Genomic DNA, 19,874 nt, shown 5'->3' with positions numbered 1-19,874 from the left:
TCCGAGAGGGATAAAGGCCGACTGCAGATGGTGGTGCGACAGAGAGAGAACGTTTACGGGCAGCTGTCCGTCCTATGTGTGTGTTTGTGTCGTTTGGTTTATTTCTTCATTAAACTATTATTTATATTGTCAAGCCGGTTCTCGCTTCCTCCTTTCCATTGAACTGCTTTACAATGAATATTACTGCAAATTGATAACTGGGCACACATTAAAAGGCAAAAATGCTTATAAAACTGATAGTTCTGACTCTAAAGTCCAATTAGATAACCCATGTTCAAAGCTAGAAAATAGCTGCTCATCAATTAAATTCTAGATTAATGCACCAAGTTGCTTGGAAACCATAAACAGCATATACTGCTATGCAAATGAAATGTATTAGCAGAAGAATTGCTTCTGTTTCTGATTTTTATTATTAATAAATGTAACTATTTATTAGGGGTGTGTAAAAATATTGGTTTTCCGATGCATCGCAATCTTCATCTGAACGATCTTGATATTGATTCTAAAATCCCAAGATCAATCTTTTACTCTACATGCAAACAAAGTCCTGACGCAACCCTTTACTACAATGAGAAGAAATCACTCGCATTAGTAAAAATAAATTATATATATGCAACTGGCTGGTAAATGTTTCTCTCACCAATATTTGTGTAGGAGTGAAGGAGTATTCTGCAGATCCTTTTACTGTGTGTTTAGAGTAAAATTTGTTCCGTGTAATGAATGTCCAAAGACAAGATCCACGTGACCCATTTGTCATTGAATATTGTCTCTTTTAATAACCTTTCTGTTCTCAACACTCATAATAAACATTTTATTCTAGTCATACATGGCACAGATGTGTTAAAGCCATTAGATTCCTCTCTCGTTAATATGTGCTCATCTACAGACGATCTTTACAGAAATGCTGGGTTTGTTAAAGAGAGAGTACAGGTTTTAGCATGTGTTCAACAAATCCATGTAAATAATTGTAAATAGTGCAAATTATGCAATTAAATAATACAATTTTAACAACAAAAAAAACAATATATGAAATATAATTTCTTATTTATTGATTGAATACATGGATTTTTTTTCATTTTTAAAAAGACAAAATTATAAAAAATATTAAAATGTTATTAGTAAAATAAAAATTGTCTTGATGTACCTGGTAAGAAGGTCCCCTGAAAAATTAACAGCATTAGTTGGGAGAGAATTTATTTCATATGTAAGTAAAAGGGACATTTCAACTGAAAAATTGAATCGATAACTTGTTAAATGGAATCGAATCAGGAAATCTGTATCAATTCCCAGCCCTACCACTAAATTAACATTGTTGTCTTTTATTATATTGCTGTTGCCACCATTTTAGCAATAAACCCCACAAGGGGTGTGTTACAGTGATTTTACCAGGGTAAAGGGGGATTTAGGCACTCCGCTTCAGGGAAACACCCATTAGCTGTGGTAAATTCACTGTAGTGCACAACCTCAAGTGGCTTGTTGCTTAAATAAATTACAGAGCAAAGATGAAATTCCATTGTTTCTCAAAGCAAAATATTCCTGACATTCCATGTGTGTAGTTACACACTGTATCTATTCTGTCCAGACTCTGGTCTTTCATCATCTCCTCTCAGCTCCTCTACGGGTCACCGAGGCATCAGTAACCATCCTCTCCACCCGCCCCTGCTCAGCCCCTCCGCCATGAGCTCAAGCCAAGGTCAACTCCACTCGCCCATCAGCACCCACAGCTCACCCATCAATGGCCTGCCCTCACCCTTCCCTGTCATCAGCTCACCCATGGGCCACCCATCCATGAGTGGCCCATCCTCCACCAGCATGGCCTACAGACCCAGCCTCAGCCCACAGGTAACAAACACATTACTGGACTCAATAGCTTTTCAGATTCTGCATGAATTGCTGTGGCAGCAGTAGTTCAGTGTCTCATTGACATTGTTCAATGTGTGTTATTGCATATTGTTTCTAAGGAATGCAACTGAGTGTGTGTGTGTGTGTGTGTGTGTGTGTGTGTGTGTGTGTGTGTGTGTGTGTGTGTGTGTGTGTGTGTGTGTGTGTGAGAGCGTGTATTTATCACTTTGTGGGGACCAAATGTCCCCATAAGGATAGTAAAACCCGAAATTTTTGACCTTGTGGGGACATTTTGTCGGTCCCCATGAGGAAAACAGCTTATAAATCATACTAAATTATGTTTTTTGAAAATGTAAAAATGCAGAAAGTTTTCTGTGAGGGTTAGGTTTAGGGGTAGGGTTAGGTTCAGGGGATAGAATATAAAGTTTGTACAGTATAAAAACCATTATGTCTATGGAAAGTCCCATAAAACATGGAAACACTATGTGTGTGTGTGTGTGTGTGTGTGTGTGTGTGTGTGTGTGTGTGTGTGTGTGTGTGTGTGTTCTTGGGCTGAACATGTACACTTGAATACTCCTGCTGAATTGGCTAAATTGACCCTACACTTAAATCCTCCTGCTGTATTGGCTAAATTGGTACAAACTTGACCTGAACTCTTCTGGAAACTGGAGGTCTTTTATATCTATAAGTGTCTGATTGCTCATGGTTTGATTGCATGATTTCACGGTGCACAAAATCACACATAGGCACACAAACACACATGGGTTTATGGAATCTTTATTCTTTATACAGTTATGTGATTTTTAGTGAAAGAAAATGCTTTTAATGAGCTTCTCTTGAATGCTATAACACACACACACACACACACACACACACACACATTCAAACACATGCAGTTTATTCACAGTGTTTACTTCATTCATTAAATCTATCAGAGATTCAGTACAGTGGTGAAAAATAGCATCAAATAAGATTTACTTGCATGCTACATTTGTCTGTCTATTCACAGAAAATCTAAGCAGTTCAGCATCAGTGATATAGGCTTTATGATTGGATTTTATTTAATAACACATAGCTTAAAAAAAGCTCTGCTGAAGCAATGTTTTATTGGTGGAAAACGGTGCTACCTTGTAAAATTTTTGTGGCGTTATTGAATTTCTGTTAAATCGCCCTCAATATGAGCAAGTTTTTATGAGACCTCATACAAGGAATATTATTGTTTCCAAGTGATGTAATTCTACTTCTTTTATTATTGTATATATTTGGTTTACAGAAAAATAAACTTGGTTTTATCTAATATATTTAAGCATATATGTGGGTGGATAAAGTGTTATGCTTTTTTTTAAATAGACAAATAAAAATTTAAACATTAGTTTATGTTTTTATCTGTGCTTAATTGAATAAAGTGAGGATGTTGAAAATCAATAAAAATAAGTAATTTTTTAACTAAAAAAATAAAAGAAGTGTACCATATCTTTTGGAAACATTATAACTGAAGTCTGGGTCTTAAACAATTAGCTATGGGTTCTACTGTACATTTAGATTACATCCTGCACCCAGTCTGCCCGCCAAGGGCATCCTCCTGCAGCTTCATCCAAATAACAGGCAGCTCCGCCTCAACCCGGGCCCAGCACTCAGCCCCAGCGCTGAGCACCTTGCAGGCGGCGTACGCCCCCATCTCCAGGACCCCCTCTAGGACCCGGAAGGCTCCTAAGCGCTCCTGAGATGGAAGACCCGGGCAGTCAGATGTTCGTTCCGGAGCTGGTACCAAAACCAATCTGTCTCCCGGTGGAGGGCCGGGAGGAAAATCTTTGTTTTCCTTATTTTCTTTTGACGCACCCCCTACAGACTGCGGTACCCACATTGTCAATAAAAGAGCAATTTCCTCACTTCCTGGGTCATCTAGCAGGTGTGTGCTGTTCTCACGGCACCCCGGCACCAAAATCCCACAGTCCCAGTTTCCCAGACGTTACCCGGTGGGCCAGCAATGACAAGTTCCAAAGACGTCCTTACAGGACATCCTCCTCAGTCTCTAACCCACCCCCTGCCGGTAAGTGCTTTGAGACTTTGCTCAGCACCCCAGCCTCAGGACGCGCTTTTGCCTCCCGACGCATTACTACCTGCTCCCCCCCGCTGCGAAGCCCCACCCGGTATGTCAAAAACGATCGTCCCCCTAGTGCCCCTCGCACGGAGCTTGGATGCATGGCTTCCGCTGCCCAACCCGTCGTGCTGGTTGGCCAGGACCATCCGACTCGGCTACGCGATTCAATTCACCAGGCTCCCGACTTGTTTCAGCGGTATTCGCTCCACCTCTATGCGTGGCGAAAATGCCAGCACCCTACGTGCAGAGATTACAACTCTGCTACAAGGGTGCGATAGAGCCTGTCCCTCCAGCCGAGATGAAGAAGAGTTTCAGCCCTTACTTCATCGTACCAAGAAAGGCGTTGGGTTGTGGCCAATCTTAGACTTGTGAGTTCTCAACCGGGCTTTACACAAATTCCCATTCAAAATACTCAAGCAGAAAAAGATTCTAACCTGCATCCGTCATCAAGATTGGTTCGCAGCGGTAGACCTGAAGGATGCATACTTCCACGTCTCCATTTTGCCTGGACATCGACCCTTCCTTCGGTTCACGTTCAACGGCCAGGCGTATCAGTACAAGGTCCTCCCTCCCCTTCGGCCTGTCCGCTCGCGTCTTCACCAAGGTACCAGATGCTGCCCATGCCCCACTATGGGAAGTGGGCATCCGCATACTCAATTATTATGCGCTCACAAAGACTAGGTGCTCAGGCACCTCAGCCATCTAGGGCTTCTGGTCAACTGGGAAAAGTGCAATCTCGCCCCATTTGAGAGCATTTCTTTTCTCGGTATAGACTTAGACTCAGTCTCAATGACAGCGCACCTCATGAACGAGCGTGCGCAGTTGGTACTAAAGTGCCATGCTCTCTTTTCGAGCCCGGCACAGCGGTTCCTCTAAAACGGTTCCAGAGGCTCCTGGGGCATATGGCATCCTCAGCCACGGTCTCTCCGCTTGGGTTGATGCAAATAAGACCGCTTCAGCACTGGCTTCAGACTCGAATCCCGAGATGGGCATGGCCCACGGCCGTACCGTGTTTTAATCACCCCTTCCTGCCATCAGACTTTCAACCCTTGGACAGACCTCTGTTTTCCCCCTACAGCAGGTGTCCAAATGTGTCGTGGTCACCACAGATGCCTCTCAACTTGGTTGGGGCGTATGCAACAGGCATGCAGCCGCTGGCTCCTGGAGAGTGCCCCCGCTGCGTTGGCACATCAATTGCCTAGAGTTGCTGGCTATATTCCTTGCTCTGCGGAGGTTTCTCCCACTGATTTGGGGCAAGCAAGTCTTGATCCATTCAGACAGCACTGTAATGGTAGCGTACAACGGTAGTAGAGTGTGCTCTTGTCATATGTCACAACTCGACCGCCATCTCCTCCTTTGAAATCAGCAGTGACTCAGGTCGCTGCACGCCACCCATATACCGGGCAACCTCAACATGGTAGTGGACGCAATGTCGCGACAGGTCTCGCTCAGCGGAGAGTGGAGGCTCCACCCCCAGGCGGTCCAGCTGATTTGGGACCGGTTCGGCATGGCACAGGTAGACCTCTTTGCCTCCCAAGACAATTCCCACTACCCGATCTGGTACTCCCTAACAGAGGCCCCTCTGGGGACAGACACGCTGGCACACAGCTGGCCTTGGGGGCTGCGCAAGTGCTCATTTCCCTCAGTGAGACTTCTTGCACTGTTGCTGTGCAAGTTCAGGGAGGACGGGGAACAAGTCACCTTAGCGGCCCCTTACTGGCCCACTCGGACTTGGTTCTCAGAACTCACGCTCCTCACGACAGCACCTCCCTGGCGAATTCCCCTGAGGAAGGACCTTCTTTCCCAGGGATGGGGCACCCTCTGGCATCCGCGCCCAGACCTCTGGAACCTCCACATCTGGCCCTTGGACAGGATGCGGAAAATCTGAGTGACCTACCACCGGCGGTTGCAGACATGATCAACCAAACCAGAGCTCCCTCTACCAGGCAGCTTTATGCCCTAAAGTGGCACATGTGCTTCCCATTCTGAAGACCTGCAGAGTTGCGCAGTTCAGTCAGTGCTTTCATTCCTGCAAGAGAGGTGAGAGGGGAGGCTGTACCCCTCCACCTTGAAGGTGTATATAGCTGCTATTTCGGCCCACCACGACACAGTGGACGGTAAGTCCTTGGGTAAGCACGACCTGATTATCAGGTTCCTTAGAGGTGCCCGTAGATTGAGTCCTCCCCGGCCAAGCCTGTTCCCTTCCTGGGATATCTCGGTGGTCCTCCCGGGCCTTCAGAGAACCCCCTTCAAGCCGCTTAACTCAGTAGAGCTCAAGGCCCTCTCCTTGAAGACGGCCCTCCTGATATCGCTAGCTTCCATCAAGAGGTTTGGGGACCTGCAAGCATTTTCTGTCAGCGACACTTGCCTGGAATTCGGTCTGGCAGATACTCGTGTTATCCAAGATTGTGACCAGGCTACATGCCCAAGTTTTCTACGACCCCCCTTCAGGGACCAGGTCATGAACCTGCAAGCGCTGCCCCGGGAGGAGGCAGATCCAGCCTTTTCGTTGCTGTGTCCGGGACATGCTTTGCATATCTGTCTTGGCAGTGGGCAACGGCACCTCCCTAGCAGACATCTGCAGAGCAGTGGGCTGGGCAACAGATTCAATAATCTCAGGGTTGAGTCGGTCTCATCCCATGTTTTATCAGGTCCGCGCCAGTAGAACTTGGTAAACGCGGAACAACTGACCGGGTGTACCGCTTGCCTTTCCCCTCCACTGAGGCAATCACGTGCACTCTTATCCCAGGAGATCCCACTAACACGGCTCCCTGGATGACTCCTCCCTAGCCCTCTGGTCCGCGAATTCAGCAGAAAACCTATGTGATGTATTCTGTCACTCTTTACCTCACCCCAGCCAGGGCAGGTGGTGGTCTCCGCGGGGATGGTCTCTTTGGCACACAACTACCTGCCCGCCCGCACCTGCGTCAGCAGGTAACCTCACTGTTATGGCCGAACCTCATTCTCGGCTACTCAGGGCAAAATCCTGAATGGATAGACGCATTTCCCTCCCTTTATACCCGTATGTCTGTGGGTGGGATATGCAAATTCTGTCTGCCAATTTCTCATTGGCCTTTTCTCAAGTTCAGAGATGTGCGAGGCTCTCAAGAGAGACCCCTAGTGTCGCTTTTCGACACAGCCTCTCATTCCCTCCATTAGGGAACGGAGGTTACAATAGTAACCTAGACGTTTTATCAGACCAACAGCAGATGGTATATGAGAACTGATATCCCTTGAATACTGTATAAGATAAATCACACAGTGTACTCATTATGAACTTGTTATTGGGAATGGGTTCTTTCGCTCATAACGCCACTTAAATACAAAATCGTTACTGTCCAAACCCCAAAATGGAATCTATTCCCCATTAAAAACAAGTTTGGGTTGACTTAAAAACAATGAACCTCGTTTTTTCTCTCAACCACACAGGTTTCTAGTTAGACAGCTTTAATTTGGCTACTTATTGGAGAGGGGTCTTCATATTAATAGTGTTGTCTTAAAAGCTTAAGGGGAAGGTGTCGTGGAGGTGCGCTGGCCCCCATTTATTCTCATTAGCCCCAACAGAGTGCTTGATCTCTGACCGCATGGTGTCAAACTTGGACTTAGTGTGCCACAAGAGCTTTCTGCTTTTTATTGGCATGCTAAATTTGTTCAGAAGATGCCCGGTTGGGGCCTGGTCAGGGCCCAATCACACAGGAAATGAGCTGGCCTGTTAAAATTTGCAGTTTAGCCTTGTAGCATGTGTCAGAATGGAACTCTTATAACACCCAGCCAAATCCAGTCCACTCTCCTCATACACATACACAGACTAAAACATCCAATTAGTCTCTACATTTGTCCATGTACTGCCTAATATAATAACGGACTATGGATTTCTTTTAAATGGCTTTTAATAAGACCCACACAGAATTTTTGCACACAGAACCCATTGTATATTAATGTATTATATATAAGCTAATTGTATTATGCTTTCAGACATCAATAAGACTGCAGTATTCTAAGATCATTTTAATCATGTTTCCCCAAAAATGTGGAAAAAGTCTAAAGATTTAACTAAGCTGTGCCATGTTTTGGGGAACTTTTGAAATCCTGTCTAGAATGTAAATATCGATTTTTTGTTTTGAAAAGAACCTCCAACACCATTGCTGTAAATACCCCATCATTACTCACATCTGTTATAAGATAAATGTTTATACATCAAATGAAGACAGGTTACCATATGTCAGGATTCAGACAACATTTTTGTGATATGCATAGTCAGAGACTGACCTGCAAAACATCTCATGAATAAACAACATATCCTAAACTAATTTGCAGACAGATTGAACTATGCATGAGATGATTACTAGGCACATCTATTGTGTCTTGTAACCTATCTTGTGGACTTTAGGGCGCAGTTATAAAATATTTTTCTCCCTGTTAATAATGTATCTCTCAACTACCTTGACATGCAATTTATATGGATTTATCATATACTTTTCTAAGGGCAATAGGAATGTCAGTCAATCTTAATTTCCTCAGGACTGCAAAGTTTTCCCTGCCTGATTAGATTTGTATTGTATGGAAAGTCATGCTACTTCCAAATTATTCCTACCAGAAGCATTATGCCATTTCTTGCAGATTTTTGAGCCAATTGGGTTTTGAATGCAAATTGCTAAAACAATTAAAAGCAGCTCTTTTTGTTACTTTTTTTTTCAAGGCAATCAGTTGCAATTTTCCTTGGTTTACTAAAAAAGATCAAATATTTTGTCTGTATTAGAACCCAGGTCCCCTGCACATAAAATAGAAACTGTACTACTTGGCTAAAGGCCTGTTCACACCAAATCCGTTTTTTTCTGTATAATGTTCATTCTGAACAAACTTTGAACAGTAATGTTGAATTCCGATGCCGCTATTCATACAGAGTCACAAATCGTCCTCCGACATTCCAAGGTTTATTACGGGGAGTGTTCCGTTTTTTATGTCTTCGGACTGTGATGAAAACTGACTGACCAATGAGATAAGAGATTTTTGTCAGTTGAGTCCAGCGTGTTGGTTGCAAAAATTATATTCTTAAAAATAAATAGTTGCAGTTCATGAATTCACAGTATGCCCACCTCTTCAGAATCTACTACACCACTGACTAAACTGTTATTCTTAATGTCAATTTTTCCATGTGTATTTATATTACTGTGCCTTGTGCAGGGTTGGCAGGTTACTTTAGAAATGTATTCCACTACAGATTACAGAATACATGCTGTAAAATGTAATTTGTAACATATTCCATTAGATTACTCAAGGTCAGTAAAGTATTCTAAATACTTTGGATTAATTCTTCAGCACTGTACAATTGTTTTGAATATAAAAACTCTTAAGACAAAATACGCATGTTAAAAATACATTCTCTGAAATACCTAAATATCTTATGCAGTGTTGTTTCTAAAACAAGAGGAATCAAATTGATCTTGTTTTAGGGATTTTTGATATTTTTATGGGAACACAATACAAAAATTATTATCAAGAATATCATTTTTGCCCTAATATCAAAGATCTTACTAGAAAAAGATATTATGATCCAGTGTGAATTTTCTTGATAAAAAAAATATGTTCCTGGTAACTTGCATATAAAATGATTCTGACCTTGTGTTATATTATCCAGGCATTATAAAAAGTGAAGTTGGGTTCTGGAGACAGTTTGGAAGACTTGTAGATAAATACATGTGCAAATATAAATAGGACATATATTTATACAGCAGTGCTCTTTACTCATCTCACTCATATAAAAAACATAATTCATATAATACTCAAAATGCATCAACACCATGGAAAGAACATAATAAAATAGCTATGCCGAATTAGGTAAATAAAACAGCATTCGCTAAATTCATCTCTAACAGCTTAAGGGTTCAGACAGGAGACTGGTATGACAGCAGCACTGCAACAGTGCCGCCTATTGTACAGGAGACTCTCTGTGAATAGATCATTCATCAGAGGTTTGTCTCGCAAAATCAAAAATCAAAATGCAAAATCAAAATTCTTTAGTTGACCATCAGGTTAAATGATGTAAATTTGTGTGCATTCTCAGTTAATGCAGACTGATCTCGCACTGCATTCTGCAACAGTAGGTCGAAAGTTGTTCTGCGGGAATCGGTCTACAGAAATTCAAACCACTGACCCCAGTGGCCAAAAATGGAAGTGGTGTTGACCTGTTTCCAGGTCAAATTTCCACAGGTTGGCACCAAAAGTGAGTTGTAGTTTTAATTGTAAATTATTTAAAACAGTCAACAGGAATGCATATTTTATTAAACCTACCTGCTATCCCAAACCTCAACCCTAAATCGAATCGTCACTGGAGTAAAAATTAAATTTTTAAATCGTGCTCAACATTGTTTATGTAAACACGAAAACTACCTGGTCTCCACAGAACCCATGTTTCAAAGATTGCTCGCACTCAATATCACAAAAGGGAAAGGTATACACATATAAATTGATACAAAAATGTATGATAGGTGATGGCATTTGTCAATAATTCACCAGAATTGGGTACATTTCAGGGTGCATGAACATTCAGAAGAAGAATGTTGATTTCCTGTGTGATCATGTTGGTTGATTAGACTGAAAATGGCTCATTAGCCCGATTCTGGAAACACACACATAGTGACAATACTGAAAAGATGGTAATTTGTCTAGATATTTCATGTTTCTGGTTGCTTTTTTCTGCATATTTAGGGATGCCTCTTAATTGCTGATCCTGGAGAGAACAGATTTAGGGAGAGCAACATGAGAATTTTGCTCTCCCTAAAAAAGCAATTTCAGAGCTTACATTTAAGAGTCTTAATCTGTTCTCTTCCTCCTGGTCTAAATCTAGAGGCTATTAGTCCCTTGCACTGGCACAGAGAAAACCTGGGGACAGGAGCCCCCTTAGGGTAGATTATGCCCCACTTGACAGGGCATGTCAAAATAAAGAGGCCATGTCTGTCTCATAATAGCTAGATAGTAGAAAAGGTAGAGATATTTGTGCATGTGTGTATGAGCAGGTGCGTGTGACTGTAAATGTGTGTGCAGGTGTGTGCATATTGGTATGTATCTGGGTTCCTGCATCTAACAACAGAAATGCCACTCCTCGAACAATCTCAACTGCTTTTTTTAGTTCTTTTGTTTTCTGTATATGCATACTGACAAAACAGGATACAACTGGCAGTCTGCCATATACATTAGGTTGAATCTGCATTTAGATTTGTTGTATTTAACATTTCAGTTTAATTCCTGGTGCATCATTGGCTCATAAGGTGAGCTGTTAGGAACATATTAAAAAGATTTAGGTCATGTTTATATGTGCTTTATCTCTACCCGTAGGGGGGAAAATGCTAATGCGTAAAATTCTAGATTGCTAAAAATGTATGCCAGTAGCTTCTTTAAAGGAATAGTTCACTCAAAAATTATAATTCTGCCCCTAGTTACAATTTTCTTTCAAGAATATCCTGGCCACTCCTTTCCATGTAATTTAAGTGAATGAGGACTGGGGCTGTTTGTCAAAATTACAAAAAAGCACCATCAATTATTATAAGCCTGGTCCATTCAACTCATGTGCTAAAAAATGTTAACCTAAACAATTTGCTTTAGTGGTAACATTGTCAAATGAAGTGGTTTGATTCAAGTCAAAAATATTATTTTACATGTCTAAATTACACCAACAAACTCATTTTAATAGTTATATAATTTAGACATAGACATAGCTCCTTTGCAATTGCAGGTTACCCCTTTGTACAGTGTATGAGATGAGGGTGAAAAAATGATGATATTCATTTTAGAGTCTACTCTTTTAGAGTCTTTGATGTCATATAGACCTGTTCACAGGTGTGTGGGGGCATGTGTTATTACCCAGAACCATTTGTCATGAGTAAAATATTATGTTAGATTGCAAACAATATAACGTTGTCACAATTTAAAGTGGGGAAATGCTAGAAGAAGGTTTTTGTTAAATGGACACAAGCCTCTAATGTACTTTGTGAATGAAAGGTGAATGACTGTCTTGAAATATTATGACATTTCAGATATTTTAATACCTGACTGATTTGTCATACATGTTTTCTCTTTGTTTTTTCACAAAACAATAATCATTGCTTTGATTGGTTAGAAATTATTAAGTGTGAATCATTTGCATTCTCTTATACTCAGGAACATTTCCGTGTCTCAAGATTTAACAAAGATATGCAGAACAAGCATTCCTTTATACTTAATGTTTCCTGTAGGTGTGTCTGTTCTCTCTTTTCCAGGTCCCCTCATCCATCATTGCCCTTTGCGTGACTTGAGTTATGAGTAGTTAACAACAAATGCCATGTGTGACTGATTCTGTTCCAGCATCCATTTTAATGTTGAATTATATGCAAACGTCAGACACAAGGAATCCTGTCTCTCCAAATCATGAGTATTGTAGTAGCATTAGAATCAGTGTGTTTGCTTTTGTTTACACTACCAGACATAAGTTTAGACACATGGTTATGAAAAATATGAATTAACACAAATGGTAATTATGGGCATACGTGAATTATTTAGTGACATACAGTAGGTGTCCTTTACAAGTGGGATATCTCTCTACCACTTTTTGCCTTTGCTAATTTGTCCCCACCACTTTTTGAAATAGCTTTTGTTAGGTGTCAAATGAAGAAGAAACATCTGCAGTTCTTTAGCAGAAGTTTCCATTTTGTGTATCTGATATAAGAAGTGGTGATCCAGCACTGGGAAAAAAATATATTTTATCCCTTTCTCTCAATTTGGAATTCCCAATTCACACTACTTAGTAGGTCCTCGTGGTCAGTCCGCACATCTTATCATGTGGCTCGCTGTGCATGACTCCGCAGAGACTCACAGCATGTGGAGGTTCATGCTACTTTCTGCGATCCACGTACGATTTACCACGAGACCTGGCTGGAGTCACTCAGCACACCTTAGATTCAAACTCGTGACTCCAGGGGTGGTAGTCAGCGTCAATACTCGCTGAGCTACACAGGCCCCTTGGAGTTTGTTATTTTTAATATTATAATGAGTGCTCATTGCGGCTGTTATCAGTGCCATTGAGTGACAGCAGGTGTCAATGTTGCCTCATGCTCACAGACGCACAGGGTTGGGCTGTAACGGAATACATGTAATGGTGTTACATATTCAGAATACAAAAATGTAGTAACTGTATTCTTCCCTTGTTGCATTTACTTTTAAAAATGTTGTTAGAATAATTTTAGAATACTTCTCTCTCTACTAATGTCAAAAGAAGGCAGAAAAAATTGTAAATCAAGCACACTTGTCCTTCTTTCCCAGAGCAGCTGCAGTGTATGTACAGTGTTGCCAGGATCACACTTTGACAACAAATTAGGCTAATTAAAAAAAAATTGCAGGTATAAAGTTATTAAAATTTGTATTATTGTTGGATATTTGAAAATGTACTTCATCGCGAAAAGGTTTGATGTAGACACTAGATAATGAAAATACAACATCTTTCATTCTGGGATTGAGTATCTGGCAACCACACTGGAATGCCTTTGTTTTAACAATAAGCACGCTGTTAGCTGTGCACACATAGTCTGCAACATTTTTACAGATATATAAAATTCAAGCACATGATACATTGTTTCCAACTATTGTAATTGCTGGGTAAATATATTTATGTGGCTGCCAATGTGGCTTCTGTGCAAAGCTTTGTTAGCATTCAACTCCACATCTTATTTAGAGAAGTATTTCAAGGTAGTGCTAAGTTCATGAAATTAGCTGACAAATAGCTAGCTAGCTATTTAGATTCACTTAGCTGTTAAAATTAAGTGGCGTAGCGGTTCAGATAAGTATGAATAAATAATGGTACAGTATATCACAACATTTCGTCAATTGTGCCTTGACTTTATAAATATGTATTCTAAAAGTATTTTGAATATGTTACTTTTTTGTGTGATGTATCGGAATACTGAGTACATTTCAAAGAGAGTATTAAGTATTCAGCCGAGAATACATTCTTTAAGTGTCCTGCCAAACCCTGCAGACACACACTCTACTCGCTCCGCTGTTCCTTACCAGTGAAATCGCAAAGCAAAATGCAAACAAATGTGATGATATACATCCACTGACGTTTGCAATCTTCGTAGATTAAAAAGTGATATTACAGCAGATTAGAACCCAGAACTCCTTGTTCTAGAGGCGAAAACTTTACCTTGAGACCATTTTGAGTCATTTAAGCCAGTGCCTTACTGATCCATGTATTTATTCACTCACAAAATCTCAGTACTGAAAGTGTTAGATTCGGATAAAGTTATCAAATGAATTATGTGAAATATTTATTGTAGCGCTTTAAGACTAAAACAGTAAAAGATTATTTGACTTTATCTGCACATAACCTTATTATTATTCATGAGTTTTGAAACTTAATTATGTAATCCCCCTAACTGTCCCCACCACTTTTAAAAACAAAGTGACACCCAAATGTAGTGACCATAAAAAAGTATATTTCACCTTCTTCAAAGTAGCCACTCTTTCTCTTTGACAAGATTCCTGTCTGCTTCTTTCAACTAGCTTCATTAAGTATCCACCTGGAATACTTTTTCGCACAGTATTGAAGGAGTTCCAATGTACTGTATGCTTGCCCATTTTATGAAATGTATTATATATTTTTTTTTATATTTATGTGATTAATAATTCCCCCAGACTGTAATATGGAATATTCCTTCCATTAAAACAATTCAAGCTTGAAGTACTTGTTTATTAGCAGAGGGCAGTAAGCTGAACTCCAGCTGTATAGGCAATGTGAAGCTGTACAGAGAACAAACAATACTCGGGCTTGCATGACATCAGTGACAGCACAAGATGAGAACTCATTATTGCATTCAAACACAGCTGGATGGAGCACATTTCCGAATGCAGGGATATGGAGATGTGTTTTACTAAGTTTCAAACTACGATTAACTTGACACAGCCACCTAAAAACGCTGGGTTTATGGCACAATTCAACCAAAGTGAGATGCTCCAGCTGCATCTGGCTGACATTGACGAGTTCTTAGAAATGCTCTATAATAAATCTATTTCGGACAGATAGATGAATTTAATTGCAAAATGAATTGCTGTGTACTGTAGGCCAGTGATAGGCTTATGTTTATTAATATGGATATAAACAATATATTGTCTTCTCAAGCCACTTTTTGTATTGTCTTATCAATGCTTTACTCGTCTGCCACAATAATGTAATGCATTTTAATTATCTGAATTATTATTTAAATATATTATAATTATTTAATTATTATTATTTAAGGGGCTTACTCATCAAATTTTTATGTACGCGATTGATTGTGATTCATTCTGTTGTTTATTCGACATATTATGTAATTAATTTGATTAAGCATTTTTTATCAATTGACAGCCCTAATTTAAACATAAGCGTGTAGATCAAAAGGTGTCCAAACACTTGTGTGGTAGTGTTGGTGGAAAATAGGGAGGTGACAATCAAAAGGAACATGTAATTTATTGATGCCTCCAACAGTGAATTGATTGTGCTTTGTTTTCTTTATTTATTATTTAGCTCAGTTCGCCCATGAAACCAGTCAGCTGTTCGGAGGACATTAAACCCCCTCTGGGTCTGAATGGGCTGATGAAGGTCCCAGCGCAGCCCACAGGCACATGTCTCTCCCTTACGAAACACATCTGTGCCATTTGTGGAGACCGCTCATCAGGTACTTTCTGTCACACACACACTGGTACACATATGATTGAATATTCATCAATGTAAAAAGCACTATGTAATGTATGTCCTTTTTACTGACAGAAATTGTCAAATTATCAATAATCTGTGAGCAACATAATAAATGTATAAAACTTTTTTTTTTTAAGTAAAACTGGCATAAAATAAGTAAGGGATAATGTATAGCAGAGCCAGTATAGGAGAAGACCCTCACTGGTATATTTATGAGTGGGAGAAATCGTAATGCTGAATAAGACAGCTCTAGGAATGAAGCGCATTAACAAGAGCAGCCTGAAAAATAGGGGGTTTTAGTGTGATCTGAGCTGAAGAAGCACAATTTACGATATGATTTTTGCCAGATTTAATTGCTAGTTTGAAATATGTTATTTCCTTGTAATCTTGACCAGCCATTATGGAGATTTCTGCCTTTCCTAAGTAGATAGGAGCTGTACTTGCACCCATTGAAAATACACACTTAAAAAAAAGGTCTTAAATGGTTCTTTGCAGCACCTTGGTTCTTCTTGTCAAGAACCATTTTTTAGGATGTAGTGCCCCGCGCAAGCTGCCTGGAGGCATTCCGAACATGGCTGCCGTATGACCTGATCTGCCTTAAAGACTTAGGCTGACTCAGCTGATCATTGAGGCATCGGGTTTCTAATCCCCCTAAAGAGGTTGTTTTTGCAATAATGACCAGCTGACAGTACATGATATTGCTTATTACATGGCTACTTACCAAATAATGTGCTATTGATTTGACTTTGCATTATTTTATTATATAGGGAGGAGTGACACAAGGTATGTAGGAAATTGGTTGCCTGGGAAAGTTTATCAGTTTAGTTGTTTTAAAACATATTTGATGGCAGAATGCCACAATTGGCCCAAAGTAATCAAGTATTCCAAAGAGTCGTGTAATATTATTATTCACCTGCAGTCATTAAACACATTTCTACTTTTATTGCACTTTAATTTCTGTCTTTCAGAAAAGTGTGTTACAAAAACAAATATGTGGATCTTGAATTATTGATATTAAATGCAAATTAAAGGTAGCCCTGCAGAGGAGAATAAAAAAGCATGTGTCTGCCCGCAGGTAAACACTACGGGGTGTACAGCTGTGAAGGCTGTAAGGGCTTTTTCAAAAGAACAGTGAGAAAGGACCTGACGTACACTTGTCGAGACAACAAAGACTGTATAATCGACAAACGCCAACGCAACCGCTGCCAGTACTGCCGCTATCAGAAATGCTTAGCCATGGGAATGAAGAGAGAAGGTACACTGTTCCTTTATTTTAGTGATTGACCACATTGACATGCACATGAAAATTCTGAATATAATCAGAATTCAGTATGCGTGTTATGGATCATATAAACATGTTAACCTGATTGCTATAGCCCTAATACGCCAACATTCTGGTTCCTAGAAAACCATATTAGACAGCTGGCATATGCCTCAATTATTCAGAATTAATTATAAATTATGAGTGCTGTAAGACAGAGACAGTTGCGAAAAGCATCGCACTTTCAAGGATATAGAATATGTTTTAAATAAATAATATTACATTGTTATGACCTGCATTTTATAATCCATTGCACTTTTGTTTGATTTTGTCAAGTTCATGTATAAGAACTAATTAAATTAGTCAATCATAGTCCATTAGTGAATAAAATTGTTGTACAGGATTACTTAAAATGATTATAAATAAAATGGCAAGAGCGAACATCTCCAGTATTTCCACAAGAGAATAGTGGGAATGTGCATGTCTTTGTTTATTTGGAATATTTTGATAACATATATGCGTAGGGACCAACATTTGGGCAATTTTACCTCAAAGAAAATACTTTAACTTTATACTATGTTATTATTTTAATAACTATCAAAGTTTCTTAGTGTACCTATTCATATGTAAATTATTATCCTACCTCTTCTGAAGCTGCATATAAAATGTATTGTCACTGGGCATTTGTGACATTTCTCTGTGCTGTTCACAATGCATAATACACATTCGTTCCCCTTCGGTCACTCACTTGACGTTGTGTCGAATTAAGTGACACAAGGGATCTTCCTGGGACGCCAAACTTACCTCTGAACCTGAGAAAAGGCCAATGTCAAGTTGGCAGACAGAATTCGCCACGGACATACAGGAATAAAGGGAAGCATGGCAGCGACTGCCAATCAAAATTTTTCTTTTCGACGCTCTTCTGCCTCCCGACGCACTTTTACCTGCTCCCCACCACCGCGAAGCCCCGCCCGGTATGTCAAAAGCGATTTGTCCCGGTAGTGCCCCTCATGTGGAGTTTGGATGCGTGGCTTTCACTTCCCAATCCGTCACGCTGGCTGGCCGGCTCACTGTGTTCACTCCACTTCCGTGCGTGGCAAGAAAGCCAGCGCCTTACGAGCAAAGATCAGACCCTGCTCCTTAAGGATGAGATAGAGCCCGTCCCTCCAGCCGAGATGGAGAAGGGTTTCTACAGCCCTTACTTCATCGTACCCAAAAAAAGCAGCGGGTTGCGACCAATCTTGGACCTGCAAGTTCTCAACCGGGCCTTACATATACTCCTGTTCAAAATGCTCACGCAGAAACAGATTCTTACCTGCGTTCGACAGCTAGATTGGTTGGCGGCAGTAGACCTGAAGGACGCGTACTTCCACGTCTCCACTGTGCCTCGACACCGACCCTTCTTACGGTTCACGTTCGACGGCCAGGCCTCTGGACAGGCCTATGGATAGGACCCCGACAACGTTGGCACATCAACTGCCTAGAGTGGTTGGCTGTATCTCTTGCCCTATGGAGGTTTCTCCCACTAATCCGGGGCAAGCACTTCTTGATCCGTTCAGACAGCACCGCGACTGTAACTTACATAAATCGCCAAGGCGGTGTGCGCTCTCATCATATGTCTCGACTCGCCTGCCATCTCCTCCTTTGGAGTCAGCCGTGACTCAGGTCGCTGCGCGCCACTCACATCCCTGGCAACCCCAACATGACAGCGGACATGCTGTCGTGGCAGGTTTCGCCCAGCAGAGAGTGGAGGCTCCACCCCCAGATGGTCCAGCTGATATGGGACCAATTCGGCAAGGCACAGATAAATCTTTTTGCCTCCCAAGACTTGCTCCCACTGCCCGCTCTGGTACTCCCTGACAGGAGCTCCTCTCGGGACAGACGCGCTGGCACACAGCTGGCCCCGGGGGCTGCGCAAGTACGCATTTCCCCCAGTGAGCCTTCTTGCACCAGTGCTGTGCAAGATCAGGGAGGACGAGGACCATGTCATCTCAGATCTTACGCTCTGCAGCCCACGCTATCGCAGTAGATGGCAAGTCCCTAGGTAAGCACGACTTGATTATCAGGTTCCTGAAAGGCGCCCGGAGACTGAACCCTCCCCGGCCTAGCCTGTTCCCCTCCTGGGATATCTCTGCAAGACCCCCCCTTCGAGACGCTTGATTCAGTTGAGCTCAAGGCCCTCTCCCTGAAGACGGCCCTTCTGATCGCGTTAGCCTCCATCAAGAGGGTTGGGGACCTGCATGCGTTCTCTGTCAGCGACACCTGCCTGGAGTTCGGTCCGGCACATTCTCACGTTATCCTAAGGCCACGACCGGGCTACGTGCCCAAGGTTCCTACGACCCCCTTCAGGGACGAGGTCATGAGCCTGCAAGCAAGCTGCCCCGGGAGGAGGCCGACTCAGCCTTCTCGTTGCTGTGTCCAGTACATGCTTTGCATATCTATTTGGACCGCACGCAGAGCTCTAGATGTTCTGAGCAGCTCTTTGTCTGCTTCGCCGGATGGCAGAAAGGGTGCATCTCTAAACAGAGGTTAGCTCACTGGGTTGTTGATGCTATTTCCTTAGCTTATCATAACCAGGCCGTGCCCGCCCCCTTGCGGGTTTGAACACACTGTACGAGAAGTGTGGCATCCTCGTGGGCACTGGCCCATGGCACCTCCTTAGCAGACATCTGCAGAGCTGCGGGCTGGGCAACACCCAATACATTTGCCAGATTTTACAATCTCAGGGTTGAGTCATTCTCATCCCATGTTTTGTCAGGTCCGAGCCGGTAGAACTTGGTAACACGGCACAACTGACCGGGTGTTCCGCTTGCACACAGCACCCTTCACCAAGTTGATCCAGTGCGCCTTCTATCTCAGGTTAGCCACTAAGCATCGCTCCCTGGATGTTCTCCTCCCTAGCCTTCTGGCCAGTGAATTCAGCGGAGCAATTCGCGTCCAGACTCACTACGAGTCAGAGATGCTCT

The 19,874-nt window shown here is 41.7% G+C and overlaps 1 protein-coding gene across 2 annotated transcripts in view; it reads left to right on the top strand.

Moving 5' to 3' along the window:
* The window catches only part of rxrab (retinoid x receptor, alpha b), a 106,912-nt gene that overhangs the window by 69,841 nt on the left and 17,197 nt on the right, over positions 1-19,874 (top strand). For both annotated transcript variants that reach the window (XM_052108318.1, XM_052108310.1), the window contains exons 3-5: positions 1,583-1,842; positions 15,477-15,627; positions 16,723-16,902. In XM_052108318.1, coding sequence (XP_051964278.1) covers positions 1,583-1,842; positions 15,477-15,627; positions 16,723-16,902 — 591 coding nt within the window. The remainder of the gene's footprint in view (positions 1-1,582; positions 1,843-15,476; positions 15,628-16,722; positions 16,903-19,874) is intronic.

The sequence above is a fragment of the Xyrauchen texanus genome, chromosome 3 (assembly GCF_025860055.1).
Source record: "Xyrauchen texanus isolate HMW12.3.18 chromosome 3, RBS_HiC_50CHRs, whole genome shotgun sequence".
Lineage (NCBI taxonomy): Eukaryota > Metazoa > Chordata > Actinopteri > Cypriniformes > Catostomidae > Xyrauchen > Xyrauchen texanus.
This window is presented reverse-complemented; position numbering and strand designations above follow the sequence as displayed.